This window comes from Falco biarmicus, chromosome 19 (assembly GCF_023638135.1).
Source record: "Falco biarmicus isolate bFalBia1 chromosome 19, bFalBia1.pri, whole genome shotgun sequence".
In the NCBI taxonomy this organism is placed as follows: Eukaryota; Metazoa; Chordata; class Aves; order Falconiformes; family Falconidae; genus Falco; species Falco biarmicus.
This window is the reverse complement of record NC_079306.1, coordinates 5,289,188-5,315,013: the sequence shown is the minus strand read 5'-3', so window position 1 is coordinate 5,315,013 and position 25,826 is coordinate 5,289,188. Positions and strand designations below refer to the sequence as shown.

At 58.5% G+C, this 25,826-nt stretch overlaps 2 protein-coding genes across 4 annotated transcripts; one reads left to right on the top strand and one right to left on the bottom strand.

The window, feature by feature from the left end:
* The first annotated feature begins 344 nt into the window (after positions 1-344).
* CERS2 (ceramide synthase 2) lies at positions 345-7,231 on the top strand. 3 transcript variants are annotated; one of them, XR_008819052.1, is made up of 12 exons: positions 345-497; positions 2,535-2,708; positions 3,298-3,415; positions 3,520-3,638; positions 3,817-3,874; positions 3,966-4,016; positions 4,337-4,429; positions 4,611-4,739; positions 4,815-4,921; positions 5,047-5,200; positions 5,502-6,984; positions 7,170-7,231. XR_008819052.1 is itself a non-coding variant. In XM_056322315.1 (11 exons), the coding sequence occupies exons 2-11, from the start codon at positions 2,536-2,538 to the stop codon at positions 5,628-5,630; spliced, it is 1,131 nt and encodes a 376-aa protein (XP_056178290.1). In that variant the 5' UTR covers positions 345-497; position 2,535; the 3' UTR covers positions 5,631-7,231. The 3 variants fall into 3 exon arrangements, 2 of the variants coding, with proteins under 2 accessions (XP_056178290.1, XP_056178291.1); XM_056322315.1 differs by having other exon boundaries at positions 5,502-7,231; XM_056322316.1 differs by lacking the exon at positions 345-497 and adding an exon at positions 2,202-2,452 and having other exon boundaries at positions 5,502-7,231.
* Positions 7,232-7,904: 673 nt separating this feature from the next.
* Positions 7,905-25,746, bottom strand: SETDB1 (SET domain bifurcated histone lysine methyltransferase 1). The gene is given in 23 exon segments (XM_056322321.1): positions 7,905-8,662; positions 8,664-8,684; positions 9,262-9,350; positions 9,823-10,034; positions 10,494-10,659; positions 11,299-11,431; positions 11,710-11,738; positions 12,353-12,969; positions 13,734-13,903; positions 14,197-14,313; positions 14,537-15,123; positions 15,675-15,834; positions 18,328-18,466; positions 18,852-18,981; positions 19,843-20,033; positions 20,417-20,490; positions 21,676-21,877; positions 22,149-22,316; positions 22,733-22,832; positions 22,961-22,998; positions 23,459-23,631; positions 23,963-24,288; positions 25,674-25,746. Coding segments are annotated over 22 exon segments (3,888 nt in total). The 5' UTR covers positions 24,241-24,288; positions 25,674-25,746; the 3' UTR covers positions 7,905-8,568.
* Between the last annotated feature and the right edge of the window lie 80 nt (positions 25,747-25,826).

Below are 25,826 nucleotides of genomic sequence, written 5' to 3'. Positions count from 1 at the left end.
TGTGTGCAGGAGGTATGGGGGTGCATAGGAGATGTATCGAGGTGCATATGGGGATGAATAGGGTGCGTGTAGAGTATGCATAGGGGTGCATACGGGGGCCGTGTGGGATGGGCATCAGGCATGCACGTGGGTATGTGTAGAGAGCATATGGGCATGTATCGGGATGGGCGAAGGGCATACACAGGGGTATGTGTGTGGGGTGTATAGGGACGGGGATGGGGGCTGCACAGGGGTACGGACAGGGGACATATAGCGGGCGTACAGGGCTGCGCGCAGGGCGTACGTGTAGCGGGCGCGGCCCGCCGCTCGCGGTGCCGGCGCTGGATTGCTCTGGCCTGGCGCGCCGCCCCGCCCCGCCCCTCGGCAGGCCCCGCTCCCCGCGGGCCCGCGGCGTTGGCGGTGACGTCACTCCCGCCCGCTGCCTGGCGCGGGGCGCGCGGGGGGGGCCAGCGGCAGCGCGAGGCGGCGGCGGCGGCGGCGGCTCCGGGCGGCGGCGCGTGAGTTGGGACGGGGGCGGGGGGGGGGGCTGCGGCCTCCGGGCTGCGGCGGGACCGGCCTCGCTCCGGGAGGGTCGGGCTGGGCCGGGCCGGGGCGGCGGCTGTGGCCGGGCCGCGGTGGGGCGGGGGCTGGTTCCCGGTGCCCCGGGCCGCCCCGTTGCGGCGGGCGCGGGCCCGGTGAGGGGCGGGCAGCCCCGGGCCCAGCGGGGCGCTGTGGGGGGGGGGTCCGCCCGCCCCAGGCCCCGGCGAGGTTCCCCCCGGTGCTTCCCGGCCGCCGCCCGCCGGCGGCCCCGGGCCTCGGTCCCCGCCCGGCGCGGCGGGACCCCCCGGCTCCTCCGAGCGGGCCGGGCCGGGGGGGGCGGTGCCTCCCGGGGCGCTGCGAGGGCCCGGGCCTGGCCTCCGGCCCCGCCGGGGCTGGGCTGTGCCTGCGGGCGGCCCCCGCCTGCCCCGGCCCTGCCCTGCCCCGGTGCCCCCAGCCGGGGCGAACCCCCGCGAGCCCCCGGTGCAGGGTCCGGGCCGTGACCCGGTGCCCAGCCACGTTCCCGGGCCTGTTTTTTCCCTCCCCGTGACCGGAACGTTCCAGGGTTTTCCCCTTTCCCAGCGGGATCGCTCCCAGAACCGCCCCGGGCGGGGGGGGGGGACGCTGGCGGCGCCCTCCCCGCGCGGGCTCGGCGGCCCCGGGGCATCGCCTGGGCCCGGTGGCCCCGGGCAGGGGGTGCCGCCGGCCCTGGCCGGGGCCTCACCCCGAGTCCTGCTGCGCTGCCCTGCCCGCGCTGCCCTGCCAGCCCCTGCCCGCGCTGCCCGCCCTGCCTGCGCTGCCCTGCCAGCCCCTGCCCGCGCTGCCTGCCCTGCCTGCGCTGCCTTGCGCTGCCCTGCGCCGCCCTGCCCGCGCTGCCCTGCCAGCCCCTGCCCGCGCTGCCCGCCCTGCCTGCGCTGCCCTGCCAGCCCCTGCCTGCGCTGCCCTGCGCTGCGCTGCCCTGCGCTGCCCTGCCTGCGCTGCCCTGCGCTGCCAGCCCCTGCCCGCGCTGCCCTGCGCTGCCCTGCCCGCACTGCCCGCCCTGCCTGCGCTGCCCTGCCAGCCCCTGCCCGCGCTGCCTGCCCTGCCAGCCCCTGCCTGCGCTGCCCCGCTGCTGCCCTGCCTGCGCCGCCTGCCCTGCCCGTTACCTGCCCGCGGCACGGTGCTCCGCTTCACTGGGAATCGGGGCGTGCTCCTGCCTTGCCTTGCGAAACTGGTTCCCCTTCTCCCCTGGCCGGTGCGAAGCCGCCTCACCCCTCCTTAGATCCCCGCTCCACCTCGGGGGTTTGCCCGGGGACCCCCGACCCCAGCCCAGCCCCCCCCCCCCCCAAGCCCAGGGAAGGGGAGAACCGGCCCGTGCCTGGTGCTGGGAGGTGCCCGCGTGGAGGGGAGGGAAGAGCTGGGATGCAGAGACCCCACGGCGGTGGGTGGCTTCCCCGTGCAGTGCCGGTGGCCGTGCCGGTGGCCGTGCTCTGCCTGGCCGTGCCCGCCGGGAGCCTTTCGCAGGCACAAAGGTGCTCATTGTGCTGCCGGCAAATCCCTAATCCTGCGCGGTGCGGCCGCCTGGGTCCAGCTGCCTGGCGCTGGCGGTGGGCTCCGTGCCTCAGTTTCCCCTCTGGGCCTGGGGACCAACCCCGGGATGCGAACACGGCGCTCGGGGGAGAAACCGTGTCAGGGGGCTTCATCCTGGGGTCGTGTCTGTCACCGGCTGATGCTGCGGGGAAGTCCCGGGGACCGGGAAGCCGGTTCTTCCCGCCGGCCGTGCCAAGGATCCGTCCTGCCGGCTGGGAGCAGGAGCCGGCCCCGGTTAATCATCACCCGGTGACCTCTGCCGCGCCGGGAGCAAAGTCCTGTGTCGGGGCCCAGCTCCGCCGCCCTGCGGCACCGGGGGCGTTCACCGGCCGCGGACCCCCCGCCGCTGGCCGGGCCGGGGGCTGAGGTGGGCTGGGGGGCACCAGGCAGGGGGGATGTGACCGGCGGTGCCGGGTGCCCCCCCTCACCTCGCCTCTGCTCCCCCCCAGCATGTTCCAGACCTTGTACAGCTACTTCTGGTGGGAACGGCTCTGGCTCCCGGCAAACCTCACCTGGGCCGACCTGGAGGACCGGGATGGGCGAGTCTACGCCAAAGCCTCGGATCTCTACATCACCCTCCCCTTGGCCTTCCTCTTCCTCATCGTCCGGCACCTCTTCGAGACGTGAGTCCCTTCCCCAGGGTGGGGGGCTTGCCCTGGTCCAGCCCCCCCTGCGCCTGGGGGCTGTGTGTGGGTCTGGGGATGCGCCGTGCTGCTCCCCTGGCTGCCTCCCCCTGCGCTTGCCTGGCTGGGGGTGACCGTGGCACTGCGGGGGTCCTGCCCCCCCCCCCCCCTCGCCCCACACCCCGTTTAGGGCTGGGGGGCTGCCCCTGGCGGCCCCACACAAACCCGGCTTTGTGCATCCTCTGCCGCCCTTATCGCGGCGCAGGCGGCCGCGGCCCCGGCGTTTAAGGAGCGATTTGTTGGGCAAACAATGGCAAGCCGAGACCGGGAACAGACGGGGCTTTGTTGGGACGGTGGGAGAAGGGAGGAGGCACCGTTCTCCAGGGTGGATACAGCCCCGCTGCATCGTGGCGGGCCAGTCCCCCACCCCTGAAGGGTCTGGGGGGGTCCCCCTGTGGTAAAACCCACCTTGGAGGAGCAGCGGGATGGGGAAACGGGGGCACTGAGCAGCTGGAGGTCCTTGGGTGGCTTTGATCAGCTCGGTGACACAGGACTGGGGGCTTCTTACACCCCCCTACTCCTTCCCCAGGTACGTGGCCACCCCACTGGCCGGGCTGCTGAACGTCAAGGAGAAGATCAGGTTAAAAGCCACCCCCAACGCCGTGCTGGAGAAGTTTTACGCCGCCACCACCAAACACCCCAAGCAGGTGAGGGAAAGGGGGTCCCCAAAAGGGGCTCAGCATGGCGGGAGGGGGCGAGCGGCAGAGCCGGAGCCCTGCGGCGCGGCACTAACGTCCCTGCCGTCCCCTAGGCCGACGTGGAGATGCTCTCCAAGAAGAGCGGCTGCACGGTGCGGCAGGTGGAGCGCTGGTTTCGCCGCCGCCGCAACCAAGACCGGCCCAGCCTGCTCAAAAAGTTCAGGGAGGCCAGGTGAGACCCCGCGCCTGGTGTCACTGTCACCCTGCGGTGGGGGAGGGGGGGGGGGCTTTGGGGGCACCTGCTTGGTAGGGAGCTGCCCTGGGAGGGGGGAATATGGGGCTGGTGGGTCCGTCCTTCTCCCTCCCTCGCCCCGGTGCCCGTCTGAGGACCATCTGCTTCCTTTTTCCAGTTGGCGATTCACGTTTTACCTTATTGCTTTCATTGCTGGCATGGCTGTCATAGTGGATGTAAGTATTTATCCCCCCTCTCCGTGCACGCCCGGCCCCCTCCGCCCCCTCTAACCCCTCTCTGTCTCTCGTTCCCCTCCGCCTCCTGCAGAAACCCTGGTTCTACGACCTCCGGGAGGTGTGGAAGGGATACCCCATCCAGGTGAGCGCCCGACTCCGTCCCAGCCGCCATCCCACAGTCCTTCTGCCCCCGGAGCTGCCTGGGGCAGTCGGAGATGGGGGCCAGAGGCCCGGGGGTTGCTGGGGGGGTTTCTCTGGGGGCTGCGGGGGGGTTTCTCCAGGTTTCACGGTGTCTCTGGCACCCCTGTGGGTTTGGCTGGTGCACGGAGCAGGGGGTTGCATGCCATGGGGTGCGGGAGGGTCCCCAAGACACCCGTGGGTCTGGCTGGTGGCCAGAGAGGGGGATCAAACCCCACTGGGGCGCATGGAGTATCCCCCCACAACCTGTCTCCTGGCCTCCAGAGCATGCTGCCCTCCCAGTACTGGTACTACATGATCGAGCTTTCCTTCTACTGGTCCCTGCTCTTCAGCATCGCCTCCGACGTCAAGCGCAAGGTGGGCTGTGGCAGGGGGGGCTCTCTGGGGGCGGGGGGCATCTTGGCAGGGTTCTCTTTGCCCTCGTGGTGGGTGATAGGGACCGGTGGGCTGGGGGGATGTGGGAGAGGAGTGGGGTGGCGGGGGTTGGGGGTCGGAGCCAGGATGCTGTAACCCCCGGTTCCCCCTTTCCTGGGCGCAGGACTTCAAGGAACAAATCATCCACCACGTCGCCACCATCATCCTCATCAGCTTCTCCTGGTTCGCCAACTACATCCGCGCAGGGACGCTCATCATGGCCCTGCACGACTCGTCGGACTATCTGCTGGAGGTACGACCCCCTCCCCGCAGCCACGGCCACGGCCCACACCCCCTCCCCCGCTCACCCCCCCTCTGCCCCCAACAGTCCGCCAAGATGTTTAACTATGCCGGCTGGAGGAACACCTGCAACAACATCTTCATCATCTTCGCCGCCGTCTTCATCGTCACCCGCCTGGTCATCCTGCCCTTTTGGTGAGCGCTGGTTGCTGGTGAACGGGTGGGGAAACTGAGGCATGGGGCAGGGAGCCCCACTGCGGGGCGGGGGGGGGTGGTGGGATGCTGGTCCCTACTCGTAACAGCGCTGCTTCTCCCGGCAGGATCATGCACTGCACGGTGGTTTATCCGCTGGATCTCTACCCTGCCTTCTTTGGCTACTACTTCTTCAACTTCATGATGGTGGTGCTGCAGTCGCTGCACATCTTCTGGGCCTACCTCATCATCCGCATGGCCCAGAAGTTTATAACTGGAAAGGTAAGAGGGGGCTGGGGAGCGGCTCGGGGGTCCCAGCCCACCGTGAGGGGCATCGGGGCTGTATCGGGTCCCGGCTGGTGCGGCTCGGGGTGGAGGGAGGGTGGGGGTCAACCCCAGGGGTGAGATGAGGTGGGGGGGGGGGTTGCAGGGGAGACCCCCAGTCCATGAAGCCGGAATGCACGCGGTTTCCTGAGTCCCGGAGAGCCCTTGGTGGGGAGGAGACCGTGGTGGTTGCGATGGGGGAAACTGAGGCACAGCAGGATACTGACCGAGCCCCCCGCCCTCCCCTCTGCCCCCGCAGGTGGTGGAGGACGAGAGGAGCGACCGTGAGGAGACGGACAACTCTGAGGAGGAGGAGGAAGCGGCGAAGAACGGGCCCCTCTCCAACGGCCACCCCGTCCTCAACAACAACCACCGCAAAACCGACTGAGCGCCCTCGCCCCGTCTCTGCGCTGGCGGGGGCGGCCGGGGGCCCCGCCGGAGGCCAAACCCGTGAGATGCCCAATCCCACCGCTGCCACCTCGCGCAGCGCCCAGGTCCCCATCCCCTCCATCCTCTTGCCCGGGACCCCGGAGAGCCCGTCTCGGCCCCCAGCCCCCTCCGTTGCCTCCTCCGGAGAGGGTCTGCGGCTGCGAGGGGACGGCAGCGTCGCTGCTTCCCCACCTCACGCTCACCCTCGGTGCCCTTCCTGCCTTTCACCTGCTGCCTTAATCCAGCGCGGTGCCCCGGGACAGGCAGAGCGAGGATGGGTCCCGCTGGCATCGCTCCGGGCTGGCTCCTTCCCAGCCCCTCGCCAGGGCTCCAGCCTCCTGGTTCCCCGTTTCCCCACCAGCCCCTCGCCGGGGGGGCAGCGCATCCTGCACTCGCCTCTTCAAACACCGGGGAAAAAGCCCCTTCCCCACCCAGTGCCCAGCAGAGCGGTGGCAGCGCGGGCACAATCCCAGCTCCATCCCCGCTGGAGCGCTGGGAGGGAGGAGCGGGGCCAGCCCTGCGTGTTTGGTGGCCGAGTGTCACTGTGGGAGTGCGGGATGTCACTGTGGGAGTGCGGGATGTCACTGTGGAAGTGCTGGCGGAGGGAGGCCGCGGGGTTTGGTCACGCCTCGGAGCAGTTTCATCCCCTCGTTTCTCTCCTGTAAATGGGTTTCGAGTCCCTCCCTCTCTGTGGCCTCTCCCGGTCCCTTCCCTGGCTGTAACAGGACAAATTTGCAACTGATTTTTTTTTTTTTTTTTTTTTTCTTTTTTGGTTTCTATTTATTTGGAAGACAGAAGGAGCCAGGCTTGGCTCTGTCTCCTGCATCCACCCGGGATGCGGGGAGACCTCCCAGTGCGGAGGGGTGGGGGGAAAAGGACCATTAACCAACGCCAGACCAAAACGTATTTTGTTGTTTTTTTTGTTTTTTTTTTTTTTCTAAATAAAAGGTTAAATATATTAAAAGTTAAAAAACTAATAAACTTCGGTTAAAAAAAAAAATACAGGGCTTGGGCATCTTCTCTGGCTGCCACAGCAGCCCTGGCCCCCGTGGGGGGGTCGGGGGTGATCGCCTTGGCACAGCCCCCTCGAGCTCTCATTTAGGCAGCGCTAAAAGTGGGTGGATTTGAGGATTTTTTTTGATATTTTTATATATTTTTTTTTTTTTCCCCTCCCCAAAAGCTCTCTCTGTCTTCAAACCCAGCCTGGAGCGTGGGCTTCGGTGGCCCGAGGAGCGGCCGCCCTCTGGGATGACAAAGCTGCTATTCAGGTGGACGCTAAGGATGGAACTGGAGCTCGTGGAGGCCCTAGAAAGGTTTTGTTTTGTTTTTGTTTTGGTGTTTTTTTTTTTAAAAAAGGTTATTTAGCATGGCAAAAAAAGACTCCCTTGTGTGAGCGCAGCGTTGCGGGCGCTGGGGTCAGTCTTGGGCGCCTGAGGGATGGGGGGTGGCGGCTGGAACCTGTTCCAGCTCCCCCCAGGGCGGTGTTTTTGCATTTCAGCCGCTGGGTGACGTGAGATTTGATTCCAGTTTGTTCAAAAAAATAATAATCTGCCTCTTTTAGCCTGTGTTTACGGTGCTTTATCGAACCGTTTGGATGTGCAGGTACGAGCTGCTCCCCTCCCCCCCCCCCCCCCCCCCCCCCCCCCGAAAAAACCAGCCAAACCCCAACACTGGGAATTGTGTGTTGCTGCCAGGGGGCGGGCAGGGGGGGGGGGGAAGGGGAAGCAAATTTTCCTTGTGGAACTGCTGCGGGTTTGTGTCCAGCAGCCAGACCAGGCTGGCAGGCGGCTGCTCCACCCTCCCTGGCTGCCTGCGCCAGCTCTGCCCTTCCCTACCCCTCCGCAGGTGCCTAAATCGAGTCGGGTTTGACTGAGTCAAGTTCAAGGCTGCCCCGGCTGCAGCTCCAGCGCCGTGTTTTCAGCTGAACTCTTCGTTTTCAGCTTCCAGTTACGTCCTGAGGAGGGTGGGAGAAAGCAACCGGCAGCGGGTCGGCTCCCCAGCAAGAAAAGTTCAACCAGTTTCTCGTTAGTTTGAACAAGTGGAGGGTTTAATGAGTATTTGTTTTGCTAGGAGGAAGGAAAGGTGAAAGTGCCTCGGGGGGTGCGTCGCCCTCCCCGTGCCCATCTCGGCCTGCCTGGGCCCATCTGCCTCTGGCAGTTTTCCTGCAAACCCTGTGGAAACGGGGATGAAGGAAGGGGGTAAATCCTGCTTTTTCAGGGCTTTTGACTGTGTCTAAGGTTCAGGGCATTTTTGTTTGTTTGTTTTTTGGTTTTTTTTTTTTTAATAGAAAAACATACTTTATTGCTTTTTAACAATGAAAAGATTTTTACAACATATCACAGTTGAAGACAGATACTTTCTTTCCCCCCTCTTAAATTTGTGTGGCTGCTGTAAATCCAGATTGGTCCGCTCTCCGTGGGCTTGTCTCCCCCCTCGCTCCCGTCCCATCCCAAGGCCGCAGGGACATAAAACACTTCCCTGGAGTCTTGGGGAAGGGTTTCCTGCTGGAAAACCAGCAGCAGCACCACCGGGAGCTGTAGCTGCCCAGGGCTTTGTGTCTTAAAGGTGGTGGAGAGCTGGAACAGCTGCTTGTGCGCAGCTCGGGGAGGTAAGGGCCGGGCTAACAGCCTTTCCTGCGGGACAAGCAGGGAGCCTGCAGCCCTGGGACGTGAGGGAAAGCAGCGCGGCGCGGCCGTCACCCCCGTGCCGGTTTACAGTTTGATCCATCCCCATCTGCTGCTGTAACTTTCAAGGGAACGGGAGAACGTGGAGCTGTAATCGGCTTCGTAATGGTTACTATTAAACAACTACCTCTTGAGAAGAAACTTTCCCCTCGCCAAGGGAAAGTCAGCACCAGGCCTGGGGGCAGGAGGGATCCGCTGGGGGCAGGAGGACGCTCAGAGCAGCCGCCCTCGGCACTCGATAGCCCCGCAGCAGCACAGCAGCTCTTTGCCTTCCACGCTGCCTACTTCGTAGTTGTAATCCCATGTCCTCCGTGCCGGCTCGTATCCTCCTGGGAAGTAAAAAAAAAAAAAAAAAAAAAATAAAATTAAGAAAACCGGACAGGCTGGGAGAAGAGGCGATTCCAAAAAGAAGGATAAGCTGGAGCTCCTGCTAGCAGAGCGCAAGGCTTGCCCAGGACCTCTCTGGCCAGGGCGGCGGGGTCCTGCTTCTGGGGCAAGGGGGGAAGCAGCCAGCGCGGCTGCCTCGGCTCTGCAGCGAGCGAAGGGACAAAGTTCGATGAATCACTCCCGTGGGGCTTCAGAGAGGCGCCGCCGCGCTCGCGGTGCCCAAAAGGCACGTGGCAGGGATTCACCACCGCCCGCCTGGCGCTGCCGGGAAGGTTTGTGACTCGAACGAGCTGGGCAGCTGGCTGCTCCGCACTTAACTCCCCGCTTCGGGAAGGTCTAAAACTGATGCAAAGCGCACCAGGATCTCCAGCAGAGGAGAGAGACCCTCGCCCAACTCTGCTCCAAGCTCTTCCCCGCTCGGGCTGGTGTAAAATTAAGGGGCAGTGGCTACCAGGAGTAGGAAACCCCCGGCCAAGGAGTGGGGGTGCCAGCGGCCCTTCCCTGTGCACCACAACTCACTTGCTGGCGAAGAAGGCGACCCAGGGGAAGCGGAGGTCGTGCGTGTCCACAAAAACGTTCTGCACGAAGAGGTTAGGACTGCAGCTATGCTGTGAAGGGAGCGGAGACAACCGCAGTGAGCAAGTTCCTGCGTCGGAAGGGGCGCAAAGCGGCCCGCGGTAAACACAAGCCTTTATAAACAAGCAGCGTTCCCGATTTGTCCGCCGCATCCAGCGTAAGCCTGCTGAAACAGGCCACGCTCCCTCCCCTGCCTGCGCCGCCAGGGATGAGTCACAGGATCCACGCTTGCAAAGGTAACGGCGCTGGAAGGACTGACTTGGCCATCCTGCTCACCACGTGTCACGGGGCTGGAGCAGCTGCCTCGTTTCACTCACGTTAGGGGCGGGGGGGAGGGGCATGGATCATCCTAATCTTGCTCTTTTCCCACTTTTTTTACTGTATTTATCTAGTCTTGGGGAGGAACAGGCCCCCTGAAAGGCCAAGTCACCCCGAAGATGTCCCCTTCCCTTCCCAGCTGCCGGGGGACGCTCCCTTTCGCCCGCTGCCGGGGCAGTGACTCACGTTGAGGTACCGGCCCAGGTTGCCCTCCAGCTTGGCATCGATGATGTAGCAGGACTCCTCTCCGTCGTAGAACTGGCGAGTGGTTTTATGGACGGGCGCGCTCTCGCCCTTGTCGGCTGCTGCCATGTTGGTGGACTTGATGGCGATGCCGTGAGTCGATTTCAGGGCGAAGCCCCGGGTGGATTTCACCGCCACCTGCCTCTTCACGGGACCTGCTGCAAGAGAGGAGCCAACGCCACCCCGTTCTCTCTCGTCCTCCAGAAGAGGAGCCCCACGGTAGCGCTGCTGGCTCCCCTCTTTCACACGGGGGGTAGCGAGCGCCTGAGGGATGCAGCTCAGACCTAAAATACCACCCCCGGGGTGGCTCCTGGGAAGCTCCCAGCTCCGCTCGGCCCAGCACAGCCTGGAGACCCACCCTCATAAGCCCCACAGTTGCTTTTTCTGAAGATGTCCAGAAATATCTAGTCCTTGAGGACCAGGAGTTTGCAGTTATATCTCAAACAACACACGGGGAACCTTCAGACTTCAATCCTCAGGCAAAACTCGGAGGTGTGTGGAGCGGGATGCAACACGCTCACAGCTGGTGTGTCCTCACGAGCCCTTCCCGGTGGTTTCTGGCCAAAATTTCTCGCTGTCCCCCCATCCCTTCCGACCCCAGCAGCTGTCCGCACCTGAGCCAGACGAGGGGTTTTTCTTGTCATCCCCTTCCTCCTCCTCGGAGCCCGAGGAAATGGTCTGGATGTCGTCGCTGTCGTTGGTGGTGCCCTGGGCCTGCCCCGCCGCCGCCCGCCCGTTCTCCCCGTCGCTGTCGGTGCTGCTGGACAGGGTCAGCACGTCCTGTGGAAAGGCAGGAACAGCTCCGAGCGCAGCCTGCGCCAGGCGGGAGCGTCGCTCTCCCGCTTCCTTCCCAAGCGACGTTCAGGGCTCCCTCGTCCCCCACGGTTCCGTGCTCTCTCCGAGCAGAGGACCTCTGTGCTCTTGGAAGCCCTTTGGAGCTGGCTCGGAGCTGAACGGGGCAGAAACCACCGCACAGGCCGGTGGCTGAGAGGGCAGCGAGGTTTCAGGGGGCACCCAGGCTGCGGGAAACTCGAGCCTGCACCGTTAGGTGCTCTGGGTTTTGCACGGAAAGGAGAAGACCCCAAAACCTAAAGCTGGTCCCCCCCCCAGGATGGCTTCCTAGACCTGGCTCTGCCAAGCAACGGCTCCCTGGCGTGCTAGGCACGCTGCACCCCGTTCGGTCACGGCCCAAAGGCCGTGCTGTCCTCTCTTCTTGGGCTTTCGGAACCGTGAAGGGCCCCACTGTCTGAAGGAAATCAACTGTCCCCAGGAAATCCCAACTCCGAACCACCGGTGCTCAACTGGGAGCAACGGTGGCATAGGAACAACCCAAAGCACGGTCCAAGGTCCTCATCAAACCCGGCGGGAGCCGAGGCAGAGCCAGCCCTGCGCCTCCCAGCCCGAAGGATCACCGCTTACGTCTGTGGTGGGCTGCGGGGTGAGGGAATGCCGCCTGCTCTGCAGCAGGGCCGTCTTGCTCATCGGCCTCCGGACCCCTTCCAGTTTGGGAGGGCTGGGGTTGTAGCCGTACATCCTTCCCACGTCGCTCAGCCTGCGGGGCGAGGAGGAGAGCGGGTCACGCCTGCAGCTCCGGGGGGGTGTCCCCAGGCACAGACGGAGCAGCTGAGGGAAGGCGAGAGCCGGACACGACTGCCGTCACCAAGCGTTTAATTTCCCGGGGCACAGCCCAACCCCCACCCCCCAACCTCCCCGCTTACTCTGGCAGCGGCACTAGTAGAGTTGTTCAGGGGCAGCCCCAGAGTTACAGCAATTCATTCAGCGTGATATTTGGAAACAAAAAGCAGGAAAATACAATTTAAGGAATCTTACCCAAGAATTTTGCTTGAGTCTTCAGGTTCCTGCAGAGTGGAGAAGTACAGAAGATTAAAATCTTTCCCTTGCGGAGCTTTCTTCAGCCCTTCTGCAGAAATGCTCCCCAAACCCCAGCCCAGGCGCGAGGAGCCGGCTGTCCCCACCGCTCGGCCTCACGCCCAGTCCAGGGGGTGCTCCAGAAGGGCCAAGTTACAACCGCGGGGCTCCCACCCTGCACACAGCCCCCCCCCAGGGGGCTCCAAGCCCTCTCCAGAGCAGGAGGCGGACAGAGACCTGCTGCCCCCCCAGCTCCCCCACCCAGGGCTGCACGGGCACGTCGTGCCCGGGGCAGGAGGGATGTTCGGCTCAGCTCATGCCGAGCCACTTCGTTGTGGCCTCCTGTGTCACAACTTCCCCCAGGAAGGGGAAAAGCACCTCCCTGCCCCCGCCCCCCCCCCCCGGTGGGCAAAAGGCCACGAACACAGGGCGAGGGGACACCGAACAGCACCACAGTCCACCCAGTTGTGTTGTAGGGGTAGAGAAGCCATTTGAGCAAGAGCACAGCCGAGGACATCTCTGTGTCTCCGTTTCCTCAGCCGTGCCCCCAAGCCGGGCGCGGTGCCCCCCTCCCCGTCCCGCAGCCCCCCCAGCCCTCCCTTACATCTTTCTTCGGTGCCTTTGACTCTCCATCCAGCTCGCCCGGGGCAGCAGCACAGGTTTTCTCTCGCTCACCCGGGAGCTCCGTTTTGCTGACCTTGGCCTCGCCGCCTTCGCTCATCTTGAAGGAGGAGGTGCTGTCGTTGTCCTGGAAGGTGTCAGACATGCTGTTGGAGCTCAGCCATGAGGCCACTTTGTTCTTGGAGGTCTCCTCCGATATCGGCAGCTTACAGGAGGCGGCCACTGCCGTCTCGTCGTGGCTGATTTGCCGGGTGAGCCCCGAGTCCTTGGAGGCTGTCTCCGACAGCCCGTTCTCCTTCTGGCCCCGGGTCTGCCGTCGCGTGGCATAGCTGCGCCACACCGAGCTGGTACTGAAGTCCTCATCCTTGCAGAAGTTGTCATCAGAGCTGTCCTCGTTGGACTCCTCCTGCTCCTCGGTGCCTGTGTTTTCCTCCTCTTCATCCTTGAGGTCCACCCCGCTGCTGTCAGAAGAGCACTTTGCATCGCTCTCGTAGCCCTCCTTGAAGTTCTCCACGCTCTCAATGTGATCCAGGTTCGCAAAATATTCGTCACCCATCTCTAACCCCTCTTTGTCGGCAAAGTCATCTGTGAGGATTTTCCCTGGAGGTGGGGAATAGGAAACCTAAGTGTGAGTTTCCCAGGGATGACATTCCTACCACCCCACAGGTTTTACCCTCCCCAAAGACTCGCTGAGGAGCAAACAGGACCGACACCACCTTATCCCAAAGCTGGGCTGGGAAAGGACAACGTATTTCCCTGACACCCAAGGTAACATAAACCTGCAGCGGGCCCCTGCTAACATCCAGGCTTCCAAGATGGAAACTTCCAACCAGGCGTTCGAACGGGGCGACCGCCTTTGCCTCGGAAGGGCTGGAGGTGACGGTGTAGCGCAGGGGCAATATTAAGGGCAAGAAACCAGAGCGCCAGAACTCAGGCAATGCCTGCGGTTAGTTTCATTTCGGAGTTAACGCAACCAAGCTGCGCAACTTCTGCATTTTATTGGTTTGTGCCGACGTTCCAGCAACTGGTTTGATGTAAACAGGAAGCAGGTATGTGTTCATCCACCCTCAGCGTGCAGAAACAGCTCTGGGGATCCGAGCGCTTCTCTTGACGCTGGCACTGCAGCCACGCTGGCACTGCAGCACCTTGTTTTTGCGATAAACAAAGCCTAGCTCTCAGGCCTGACACAACCGGCTCTTTTCAGCTACTTATGCCCCCTGTCCTGAACCAAAAGCAAGCAGGTTCCTATCTGAACGCCTGTGACCGCCGGGAAGCATGGTGGCTCGACAAAGGCTTTGCATTCACAGCACCTGTTTCAAAAAGGAGAGGCTCCTACCTGCCTGTTCAGCAGGGCGAGCTCCTACCTGCGTAGATGCAGACGAAGGAGCCTTTAGCAATGTCATCAAGGCAGCGAATGCCCCAGCCTTTGTTCTGCGTCTTGAATAACTGCAGTCGGACTTGGAGCCCGTGCTGGACCAGGCGGTTGGTGCACATGTTAACGTTGCACTTGCACCTCTTGTTACACTCGTAAACTCTGAAAGAAAAGGAGAACAGTGAGATCTTCCTCGATAAAGCAGTATCCCAAGGCTCGGCGGAGTACCAGTCACGATGCAAAGGGACTTGCAGCAGCGACTGCAAGCTCAGCGCAGGAGGGAGAGCGGAGCTGCCAGGTGCGAGGGTAATGCACGGGCGTCCCAGGCCACGCAGGACCAGATGGATCAAGAGCTCAGTATCTGCACTTGGCTCCGGGAAATACCGCCTCTCTCACAGCGCCAAGTTTCCGACGCTGGTATTTGTGAGGGAAGGAGAAGACGCAGCTCTGCTTACCCTGTCGGGAGGCATTCTTCCAGCCTTTTGTGCTGGTATCCTGCGTTGGGGTTGATCTGCCCACCTGGGGTACAGCCAGTCGCCTGGACTGTCAGCTGGTGACAGGCACATTTCGATCTAGAGAGACACACAGAGAAAAACCCACCTGTGCACCAGAAGTTAGTTTTACACACCGGTTTTACAGCAAGGAGAAAAAAAAAAAAAAAAAATCGCATCTTTTTGCATGTCTATGTGCAGAGACAGGGCCTGACTTGGAGTCAAACTTACAAGTGACCAGAGCAGATTCCCCCTGGGCCGCCCACCACCCTCCAGGTGCAGTGACACAGAGGAGTTCACCTACTTGTCCCTGCAGCCGTCCTTGCAGTCGCAGCCCACGAGGAATTCCCAGCTGGTGTTGATGTAAACCCCTTTGCCGGGGATGCGCTCCTTGCTGTAGGCCACTTGGGGAGGCGGGGTGTTATCGATCTCGTTGACACAGGACAGCGGCACGTCCTCCTTACCCTTGGTAATGTCTGCGATGTAGTAGTAGGGCTTGTAGGGCTGGAACTTGCGATCCACCAGCACGTAGGGATCCAGGCAGAACATCTCCAGGAAAAGGAAGTCGCAGTCTGTCTCGAAAAGGTAGCGCTCGATCTCCTGCATGGTCCTCAGGCACAGCCCACAGGGTGTCTTGTAGAGGACGTGGAAGCCCATCTTGCGGTTAACCCGTCGGCGGGCTGTCATCCGTCGGAAGTCGTAGAGCAGCGGGATGAGCAGGGGGTTCTTGCTGCGGTACTGATCGCTGCGGATGGGACGGACGCGGGACAGGCAGGTGTAGCTGCAGACGTGCGGCAGGTAGAAGAGTTTCTCCAGCGGGGCTCGGTAAGAGGGCTCGTTGGGCACGCGGTCCATCATGCCATGGAAGGCCTGCGCTGCGCCACCGCCTGCCTGGCCGCTGGCGAGCCTGTTAGGGGGAAAGGGACACACTGAACAGCCGCGGCTTACGGAAGAGCAGCGCTTTCTCCTCCAACTGCAGAGGGATTTTGGTTGAGACACAACTTAATTCCTATCAAAACAGCTGCTCTGAGACACGCTGCTTCGCTGCTTAGTCCAAATAGGCACAAACCCCAGCATCCCCGAGGGGCGAGGCTGGGCAGCCCACAAAGGGAGCATTACCAGCAGCAGAGAACAGAAAAATCCACCCCCCAATCAGAACTAGGGAAGCAAAACCAAGCACAAGTTGGATGTGGTCTCAGCACACACACCAGCAGCTTCTGTGCTGCGCAGCGACTGCCACAGAGCCACCCGAGCTCAGGCCAATGACAAAACGTCAGGAACAGTTGTCTGGGAGGGAGAACAAGGTAAGAGGAAGGCGAACGCTCAGGACTGGACGAGCTGGTGAGTGAAGGTGTCAATCGGTCACAAAATAAACCCGTGCTAATCCCGACCTCTCGCACGCACGCAGGGATTTGTAGGAAGCGTGAAGCAGCTCTGCCTACCGATGCTGCGGGGGCCGCGCTCAGCCGTCCCGATGGAGGTGCATCGCTTAGGACAGGTGAAGAAGGCGATGACTGCCCGGAACCCACGGAGCCAGGACGGAAGGATGTGCTTTTCTTGGCCACTTGCTTCCTCGACTGGGCCAGCTGACTGTCGGTGCACCTGCGCGAGGGAAGAAGGGAGGCCATCTGCAAGATGTACACGTTCACGCAACGGCAGGATTTAGACAGACAGGACAGGCCGAATAACACTCCCCCCTGGAAGTTGGCAACAGTGTGCCGTCCAAGAGAAACAGAGCAGATTTTTTTCCTAACGAGTGTGAAAATCAACCCATTTCTGACTATTGGTGCTGCAGGATCCCACAACAACCCCAACCAAATGCCAGAACTCGCCTACGTCTAAAAGCAACTTCTGACATACTGCTATTTATTTGGAAGTAAGGGATAAGGGTGAGAGGGAGTGTAAGGAGGACGTCCAAGGCCTTTATTTCAGGAAGCCGGACAAACCACTACTTGAAGAAACCCCTGCAACAGCAGAAACAAGAGTTTACAGAGGCTCAATCAGCGCAACAGTACTGAGCAGTGGGAGGAACAAGGAGTACAGTGGACTCTCTTGTCCTTACCAAGAGGTGACTGCACAAAGGAATGTAACAGCATCACTGACAAAAGGGCTACGAGGGGCTCCCGAACACCTCTGCAGCCCGATGCACCACATCAGGAAGGTGGGCGGCACCTGGAAGACACTACCTTCGTGTTCCAAGCAAACACCATGGAGGTTTTTGATCCATTTATACCGATTAAACAGAAAACCACCCCAAACCAGCCACTGGTTTTCCCACAGGTGGAAGAACACAGTTATCAGGGCAGAAAAGGAGGAGACAGTGAGAGCAAGAGGGGGTGACTATCTGCAAACGTCTGCCTCAAAAGCAAGGTGTTAACACACATTTCAAAATTCAAGAGGAAGAGAAAAAAAGCTTCCATCAACAGGCTTTAAAGAGTCAGAAATAGCTGACAGTGGCTCCCTGCCACTGTAGAAGAACTTGAAGGTGGGACTAGAGAGGGAAGAGAACTAGACCTTCCTCAGAGTAAACAAAACACGAGAGTGAAGAAACCATTCTCGCAGTTTTAATAATCTAAAACTAAAGTGGTTTTAACCCAACAGTATCCCTTGGGACAGCAGGGACACTGATATGGTACGCTGCCTTCAGTCACTGTTAAAAACCAGTTGTCTTTAAGCCGGTCACTCCTTAAGGGCAGGGCAGGGCAACAGCTGTAGTAGCGTCTCCTTGTATCAGATCTGAAAACAAGATCCTAAAGTCAAAGCTGCTGTCTGGAGGGAACAAAAAAGGCTTCCTGTAACCATGCAAGGACCGTTAAATGGAAAAGGAGAGGTCTGGCAGCCGACGAGACAGCAGGCAGGCAGTCCAACTTCATCGCCTTCGTGCCGTGTCCCTGCACATCCTTCCTACAGCCTCGACAGCTCGGGCTGCTCTGGTGTTAGGGGCTGGCAGGCTGGCCCTGGGCGGACGGTGGAGGAGGCAGCTTGCATTTCTCGTTCTGGAGCAGACCTCCTTCAGCATCGGCCTCTCCTTGGTCATGTAAGAGGTGAGGGACAAGGCTATTACAGCTTTGATTCTCACGTCTCCGTCAGGAGGAGCATTCTCAAGTGAGCTCCCACATCCAGGGGCAGAACGGCTCATATTGCACTGGTACTTGGTGAGGAATCCCCTCCTGAGACCGGAGGCTGACGGCAGGTGGGGCTCCTGAGATGCTGCTACGCCTGGAGAGCATCGGGTAAATAAAGATTCACGTGCTGCACAGGTTCCTTACAGCTGGGACATCTCTTTTCTCCCTTCTGCCCATGCAGCAAGGCACAGTCACAGCAGAAGATATGCTGGCAGGGGACCAGGCGTCCAGAAATTCGGATGGGAAATCCACAGTGGTGACAATAATTAACTGGGAGAGCCTTTCTCTCCCCTAGAAAGTTATTACAGTCCCAGAGCGCACGCCCAGGTACCCTGGTGTTCTCCAACACGCTCCCTCCATCACAAGGCCGAGCTCCTCCTTCATCCAGGCCTCCTTGGGCACCAGCCTGCACCTCCGAGAACGTCCTGCTTGGGCCCCCGGCAGCGGGAGGCACGTGTGCGACTTGGCTGTGGCTTAGCTTTATCGGGTTTGGTCTGTGACCACCGAGACCAACCACTGATCCTGAGTTCTCAGCACCTTGTAAGTCATTGAGGTCTGCGAGCAGGTCAGTCGGAGTGGAGGGATACAAGGCAGCCGGGGACCAGTGCCTGGATCGTGACACGAGGGAGCAATTCAGATTTTCAGAAGAGAAGGAGCAAACTTTCTAACTTGGAAATAGATCAAGTGCAAAGCTTTAGCCCTGAGTAAGAACAATGGCATTTGGCTCAGGGGGTGCTGGGCTGTCAGCTCTCCCGCCCCCAATTACTCATCCAGCAGCCTTTCTCTGTAGTTTCCCCCAGAAGCATGACTAAAAGAGATCCGTGTAACCAGGAAACAAGCCTAGTCAGGGAGGAAACCCGCACCTGAGGATTCCTCTGCACAGAAAGCGTGGTGCCTGAGAGAGCTGAGCACTGGAGACGGGACACAAAGGAGGCAGTGGTGGAAGCAGAGAACTGACTCAGGTACTTACTCCATCTCAGCAGGCTGCGGAGACACGGACTGTGCAGCCAGCGAGGCCGCCTGCATTTGCTCTAAAGGTTTGTAATGGGTACCAGCTCCTGTTAAATCCTGGGTATATTGTACTACGGGCCCTTTGCTCCTGACGGCACCTAGTGGGGAGGGGAAAAAGCAAAATATCAGCAGGAAAAGTCTCTACCATCGACCAAAATTTGTGGCACTAGCTACAAAATATTGATTTAGTCCCCGAAGGCAACCAAAACAGAGACATTCACAATTAACACCCGGTCATTGCCTGAGCTGAGTCACAGCCAGTCACCCCAAACAGATTCCGGCCACTTTACCCAAATGCAGTTTGGTTTTGTGACATCTTTATGCCAGGGGAAAAAGCCCACTGTAAATCTTAAAGCTCCAGGAGTTCTGCTAAAAAAACAACCACCAAAACCAAACAAAAGCCAAAACAACCCACCTGCCCCCACCAACCCACCACACGTCCACTCAAATTCCAGGATATCAACTGAAAAAGATGTCACATACCAACATTGGGACGAGTCCTCGCTTGTCCACTTTGCTTCTTTTCTTGTGTGGAGGCCGTGGAAGTTTTCATGCTGAACATGGGCTCAAGGCGTGTGGAACCCCGGTAAATCCACTCACAGCGTTTATCATCCTGCAGTAAGGAGAAGGCAACACTCACAGCACCTACAGCAAGAGCTTCCAGAGGTACAGTACCGGCCTGGGAGGCAGCAGCATGCTTTTAGGGTGAGCAGAATCACATGGAAAGGAGGCGCAAGCATTGACGTGAAGGCTCTTGAAAGACCATGCAGCAAATAACTCATCACGTCTGGGGGAGCACTGAACACAAACCCAATCTAGACAGAGGTCCCCAAACCTCAAATGCAGTTCTGTTCTCAGCCCAGCAACCGACCAAGGAGGCACCATTGGAGAAACCAGACCCCTTCAGGAGACAAGTTATCTGCTCTAGGACAGGGGGGTTAAATTTGCAAGTGCACAATGTCTTCCCCAGCCTCAGTGGCTATGCAGCTATCTGGACCTGGACGGGAAGGGAGCCAAGCCAGCACAGGCAGTACGTCTGCTCCCTTTCTGCAATTTGTAGAATGTGAGCAAGCAGGTTATCACAGCTTCTGCTCAGTTTCTCTCCTGCTTCTCAAACCGACACTTGTATTTGGACAGAAGACACAGCTAGGTGTTTATATCGAGGAAAGGGTCAGGATGGAACACCTGCAGATGATGAATTTTCTTTCTTATTCATCTGTCGCTTTCAAGTTTCACATGCAAAATGCTTTAAAAGGCTTTTGAAGCTTTTGTCATGCAAATGAAAGTGTTTCACCTTCACTATCAGTGCACAGGAGAAACTGGCAGTCTACCTACTGAGCAAAACACCTGCTTGCTCCAGGACCCTGTCTGCCATTAGCAAGGAAGCAGGACTGCACCAGCCCAAGTCAGCCACCCTCCAACTCAAATTTAAGCCTATCTTCCCTTCTTAATGGGAAAAAGAAAATTGCTCTACCAGGAAAAGGATTCTGACCAGACTGCCATCTACTTCTTCCACTCTGGATTTCCACCAGGTCCCTTCCCACTCGGTTTTGATCAGCTGTCCGTTCTTCAGCAGTACCATGGGCCGGTTGGGGTAGGCTGTGATGTACTCCTCAATGAAATCACGACAGGAAACATCCTCTATGTCTTCCCAGGTCTTTTTTACTGCTCAGAAAGAGACAGTTGGGAGAAAGAGAAGAGGAGGAAAGACTCTTACAAAAAGAAACTTTTAACTCTTTCCCAAAGAGATCCCAGGTGGATTTTTACATAAGAACAACCAAGCAGCAATCCCGAGTGGCTGGATTATTGGCGGTAGGGCACCCAGCCACGTTAATGCACCCAGAGTGCAAGGAATCACAGCAGACTCACTCTGCCCGTAACAAACCACTATTTCCTCCAGCTTCATATGCAAATATCTACAGGCACAGCAGCAGAGGGGCCATGCAGCCTGTCTGTCCCCTGTCTTTTGAGTCCCGGCTCTTTCACACCCCCAAAGGCTCTCCATACAATTTCAGTATCAGGACACCGGAGGGGCAGAGATCACTCACGTGGCCTGCAGACTGGGTACAGCTCCCACTCCTTGACATATGAAGCATAGCCATCATCAAAGAAGATCAGGAATCTGGAGAAGAGCAGCGTTGGAAGTTGGAAATTAGAAACACCGCTGAGTAAAACGCAGCTCCACATCACATAACGGAAGCGGAGCACCCCTCCCGTTTCTGCTGCCAGTCCCGAAGAACCTCGACTCAGACACAGTGGATGAGGAGATCGCGTGCTTTGCAGCATGGCCGCTTCCCTCGGTTCTTACAGAACAGCTCTCCCCCAGCCCCGAGCTCTCCCTCGGCTCCCAAAGACAAAATAGAAGCTGCCCGAAGGCTTCCCAGCAGCATAGCACAGCCTCTTCCCTCAGCTCCACATTCCCTCCATGCCTCGGCCACAGGAGGTAAAGGAAAAGACAGTTTCGTTGCTCCTAATCTCTCCGAGAAAAAATATATTTTGGAGCCTCTGGGAGGGACACCGCCAGGGCATGGACAGGAGCATGAGAGTCTCCCCAGTGTCTGGGGGGGCTGGGAGCTCAGAGGGGGACACCCCCAAGGCTGGATACAGCACTGCTTAGTGCTGCGTGCCTCTCTACAATAACTGCAGGATATGGAGCCGTACAAAGCTTGGCATGACAAGGGATCAGCGTTACAGGCAGCCCAGCCAGGAGGAGTAAATTTGCAACCTGAGTAATAAATGCAGTTCATTTTCAGTTATTAAACACGTATCAGATAGAACTTGACACAATTAGGCCTTTACGGCAGATCCACGCTTGAAAACGAAGAGGGTGACTGTATCCTTTATGAATCTTCTCAGAAAGACCACAAGCCTGAACCACAACATAAAAAAAAGCCCTGCCCCTTATTTACAGCCGCCTGAGAAGGCTGCTTTAGACCTGCTGTTTCCTCCGTAAGTGCTCTGGCAGCACTGCTGGCACCGAACGCTTCTAGGGCTCCTGTTTCCTAACGCTATGTTTTATGCCTTGAGCAGTGCAGACTGACATTTGTGTGATGGTTTGAATGAATTACCAGATATAATTTCTGGCTCAGGGACATGAGTAATAGAATGGAAGCTCCACCCAAGAGCTTTCAGAGATAAGAGAGACCAAAGAAACAACATTCAGAACTACATCTCTGGAAAGGGCAGGAAAGAATTTCGATCCTGTGGTAGCAAATACACTTTTTTTTATTCTTTTTTCCCCCTGAAAACAAACAGACAAAAATGTGAAAGAGAGAGAGGGTACAGGACTGCGGAGGAGAATACATACCTATCTTTATTCTTCACATTTGGGGTTTCAGCCACAATGCCAGCATACAGCCAAACCTGATTCCCGTCTTTGTATTTTGCCACAACCCTGCTGCCAACGTAGTGTTTCTCAGGCGCGGGGTGATAGTCATAAGCAATGTGATTGCCAGAAAGCAAACTCTTCCCTTTATTATCAAATTTCACTTTGTACTTCTTCCCAACACCTGAAAGACATTTCAACGCGGCAGGATAAATAAAAGCTGACTGCAAGAAGTCCAGTACCCTGCAGCACTCTGGTCCAAGTTCAGAACTTACTGAAAGCGTTTCCAGAAATTAATTTGGAAGGTAAAATATAGTGGAGATGTGTTGTTCTCACAACTCTTTCCCAGTGCTCTGACACAGGAGGAGACCTGCTCCAAGCCTGATCAACACCATCCACCCAAAGCTTAGCGAAAACCACAAGCACCAAGTCACAGCATCAAGCACGGGACGTACCGATCGTCTGGATGGCGATTAGAGTTCCTTTGTGCCACGTTTTGGTTCTCTTTTTGCCCAGGATCCTCATGCCAACGTTCAGATCACCGTCATTGCTGAGATCGCTCCCAGCTGCTGCAAGGCCAACGGGCTGGACAGCACTGGAAGTTTCCTGAGGGGTTTGTGCATCTACCCAAGGAACAACAACAGAAGGTAAGTTAAGAAATTGCCCAAAGATTCCCTCGTTTATGCACGCAACTGGAAGAACATCTCAACCTGAGACAGGAGGCGTTCTTGCCTTCCATTAGTTCAGTCAGCCTAAGTGCCTCAGTTTTACTGGATGGAGTAATCAGCAAGTGAGGTTTAAACACCATTAAAAAGTTTTCATGTTATGGAAATCGCACCACATGCATTTGCTTTCGGAAAGGGCTTAAAAAAAAAAAAAAAAAAAAAAAGGACTTAGGAATCAACATGTCCTAATAGGTCTTTCCAATAGGAAAGAGAATAGTTATTTTTCAGGTACCAAACTGTCAGATGCAGACAGGACCAGGGGAAGGACACACAGGGGTGCCAGCCCACGTCTCAAGAGGCTCTCACACACCAACCTTTTTGTGCATCCTGAGCATTTGTTTTCTTGTTCACCGCATCCATAAATCTCTGCACATCCTGGGCAGACTTTCTCATTGCAGCCATGGCTTCCCGCAGCTGAAGGGAAGGAAAGAGAGAAAATATGAAGAATCTTTTCATTTTTGTACCGAATACAATGTTGTCCTAAGCATTCCGGCAAAACCCCACTTCAGATGCACACTATAGTCAAGTCTTTTCCAACTCACCAGAGTCTGATCCTTTGCGATTCTGGAACTACTGTTGCCTGCATTTCAAGAGAAAAGAAGTGGTTTCAAACATCTTGGGGAGGAAAAAATCCACCCTAGTTAAGCCACTGAAAGAAGAGGGAACAGAGAAAAGCATCTATTCGAAGCAGATTACCAAGCCACCCTTTCTAGAGGCACAAGACGCTGCACAGGCTGCTCCCCCTTGGGGCAGCGTTTGACAGGGACAACGGTCAGGCTGGTGGGAGATGGGAGAAGTCCCGGTTTGGGACTCCAGGAGCCACGGAACAGTTACAGGCCCTGGCAGACCATGCAGCGGTGATGTTCCTCACGAGCTAATGGGTTTTCCTACCTGATCCTCTCCCGCTTACAGGCAAGCGTGGCTTATGGCCAACTTTATGATACCCTTATTCTGATCCCTCTTGTTCCCATGCTCCTCCGGGACATACTCAGATCTCCATCCCTCCCCTCAGTCCCATGCGGCGCAATGAGATACTGAACTGTGCTTCCAGCCCGAATCGATACTCATGACATCGTCGTCGTCTTCATCTGGGATCTCAATCACTTCTGTGGGCTTGGCAGCCAAGTCCTCGTCCTCAGAGCTGCTCTCACGGTACTGGAGGCCCAGCTTGGAGTACAGATCCTTCACCAGTATCTCACATTTATCAATAGCTCTGGGGAAATAAAGAGAAGAGCAGCAACAGGAAAAGACAAGGTGAGTGCGGCTGTACATCCCACAATACTGCAGAAATAAACAGGAACTGACTTCTGGGGAGCTGCTAATTAAATACAACCATGATGAGGTGAGGGAAGAGTATTCACATGAAGGATTTAAAGCCACAGGGGGAATAATTTTAATTATCCCTCAACAACCACACAGGCAAACGAACTGATGTAGAACCACAGCATCAGTAGACACCGAAAGGAAATGGGCAGCACTCAAGCCATCTCCCTGTCCTCTGCTCCAAGGCTCTGACGCACGGCTGCGATTCCAAGCGCACCCACCTCGAAGCGTCATCAAAGAGCCGGTCAACATGAGCCACCTCTTCTTCCTTCTGTTTCACGCACTTCTCCAGCTCCTCCAGCTGCTGCTTCCTTTGCTTCACACACTCAAACTTCTCCAGCTCTTTGTCAATGATATCCTGGAGCTCCTCCATGGAGATTCCCAGCTCGTCCATCACTTCTTGCTGCAGCTCTTTGATCTCCTGGGAATCCATTTCTGTTGTAACTGACACCACAAAGAGATGAGAAAAGGCTGGTGAAACCCTACTGCTGTAGCACATCCTCTGAGGCACAGCGCTCACGAGAGCATAAGCTCCATTTTTTGAAAGCTAAACAGGAAGAAAATGTTAAATATGTTAAGATAACATCACAAGGAGCCAAAAATAACCAAAGTGCAAAGCAGACTGTGGAGCCAGAGGATTCCAGGACAACCAGGGACTCCTGACGTTTCCTCTGATCTCTGCCCAGACTCTCCAAACCCCCTGAACGTCAGAGCCTTACGTTTCCCCACCTCAGCGCCCTCTCCTCTGCGAAACCTGCGGGCAGTTCTCACCCCGCTGCCTCGCCTGGGAGGAAAGCCACACAGGTGCCTCTCCCAGCCCGTCCCACAGCTTCACCTTCACACAGCAGCCCTGCAGAGCTCCTGTCCTCCCCTGCCTGTGGCATTTAAGGAACGGGATAACATCCAGCCCCAGGGATGGGGATGGTCCCAGCACTCTCCTCTGTCCCTCGAGTCCTGTTGAGCTGGGCCTGGTGGTAACACATCCAGTCTTCATGCCTTTGAAGCCTGGCCTCCATCAGCAGCCCCCAGACACCTCCCTCCCTCCCACAACGCTCCCTGCTCTCACCTCTCTCTTCAGGCTCCCTGCCTGTACCTAAGCACACCCTCGTCTCCAGCCCCTCCTTACCTCTGGCTCTTCCAGCAGCCCTGGTCCCATGCCCCCACCCTGTTCCCGTCACCCCGATCCAGCTCTCCCTGCCCATGTTTCTCCCCCACCTGCACCCACGCCACCCCCAGCCACACCACCACACACTCTCCTCCTGCCTGACAGATGCAAAGAGACCCCCACAGCCCCTCAACACCTCCCACCCCAACGACCACACACCTCCCCCACAGCCCCCATCAGCCTCCACTTCCCAACGCCTCCCATCCACCCCCCACCCCCCCTCACACCCAGGGCCCTGTCCAACAGCCCCCACAGCACCCCCAACCCCGTTCCTCCCCACACAGCCCCATCCCAATGCTGCCACAGCCCCCCCTCACCCCCCAGCCCCCCACCCCCCACTCCCAGTGTCCTCACGCCCTCTCTTACACCCTGCACTTTGCTTAGATTGGCAAGTTTCCATCAACCTGTCGTCCTAGAAAAGTCCCTGCCCCACAGCCCCTCCCCCCAAACACCCCCCCCCACCTCACCCGTGGATATCCCCTCACATCCCCTCAGTCCCCCTGCCCCACAGCCCCCTCTCTACACCCCACATCCCTTCACAGCCCCTCACTCTCCCCAGTCCCCCGCCCCTCTTTTCCCCTCGTATCCCCTCACAGCCCCTCACTCCCCCTACCCCACAGCCCCCTCTTTGCCCCCCACGTTCCCTCACAGGCCCTCACTCCCCCTGCCCCACAGTCCCTCTCTTTGCCCCCCACGTTTCCTCACGGCCCCTTGCTCCCCCCCTCACTCCGCCTGCCCCACAGCCCCCTCGGGCAGGCCGCACTCACCGAGGCTCCCAGGCCCGGGGCCCGCCGCGCCCCCAGCTGCTGGGGAGAAGGAGGTGTGTTTGGGGGGGGAGGGGCTCCAACGGACGCTGCTTGACGTCACTTCCGGTTACAGTAGCCCCGCCCCCCCGGGGCGCCAATCCTCCCCCGCCGGCA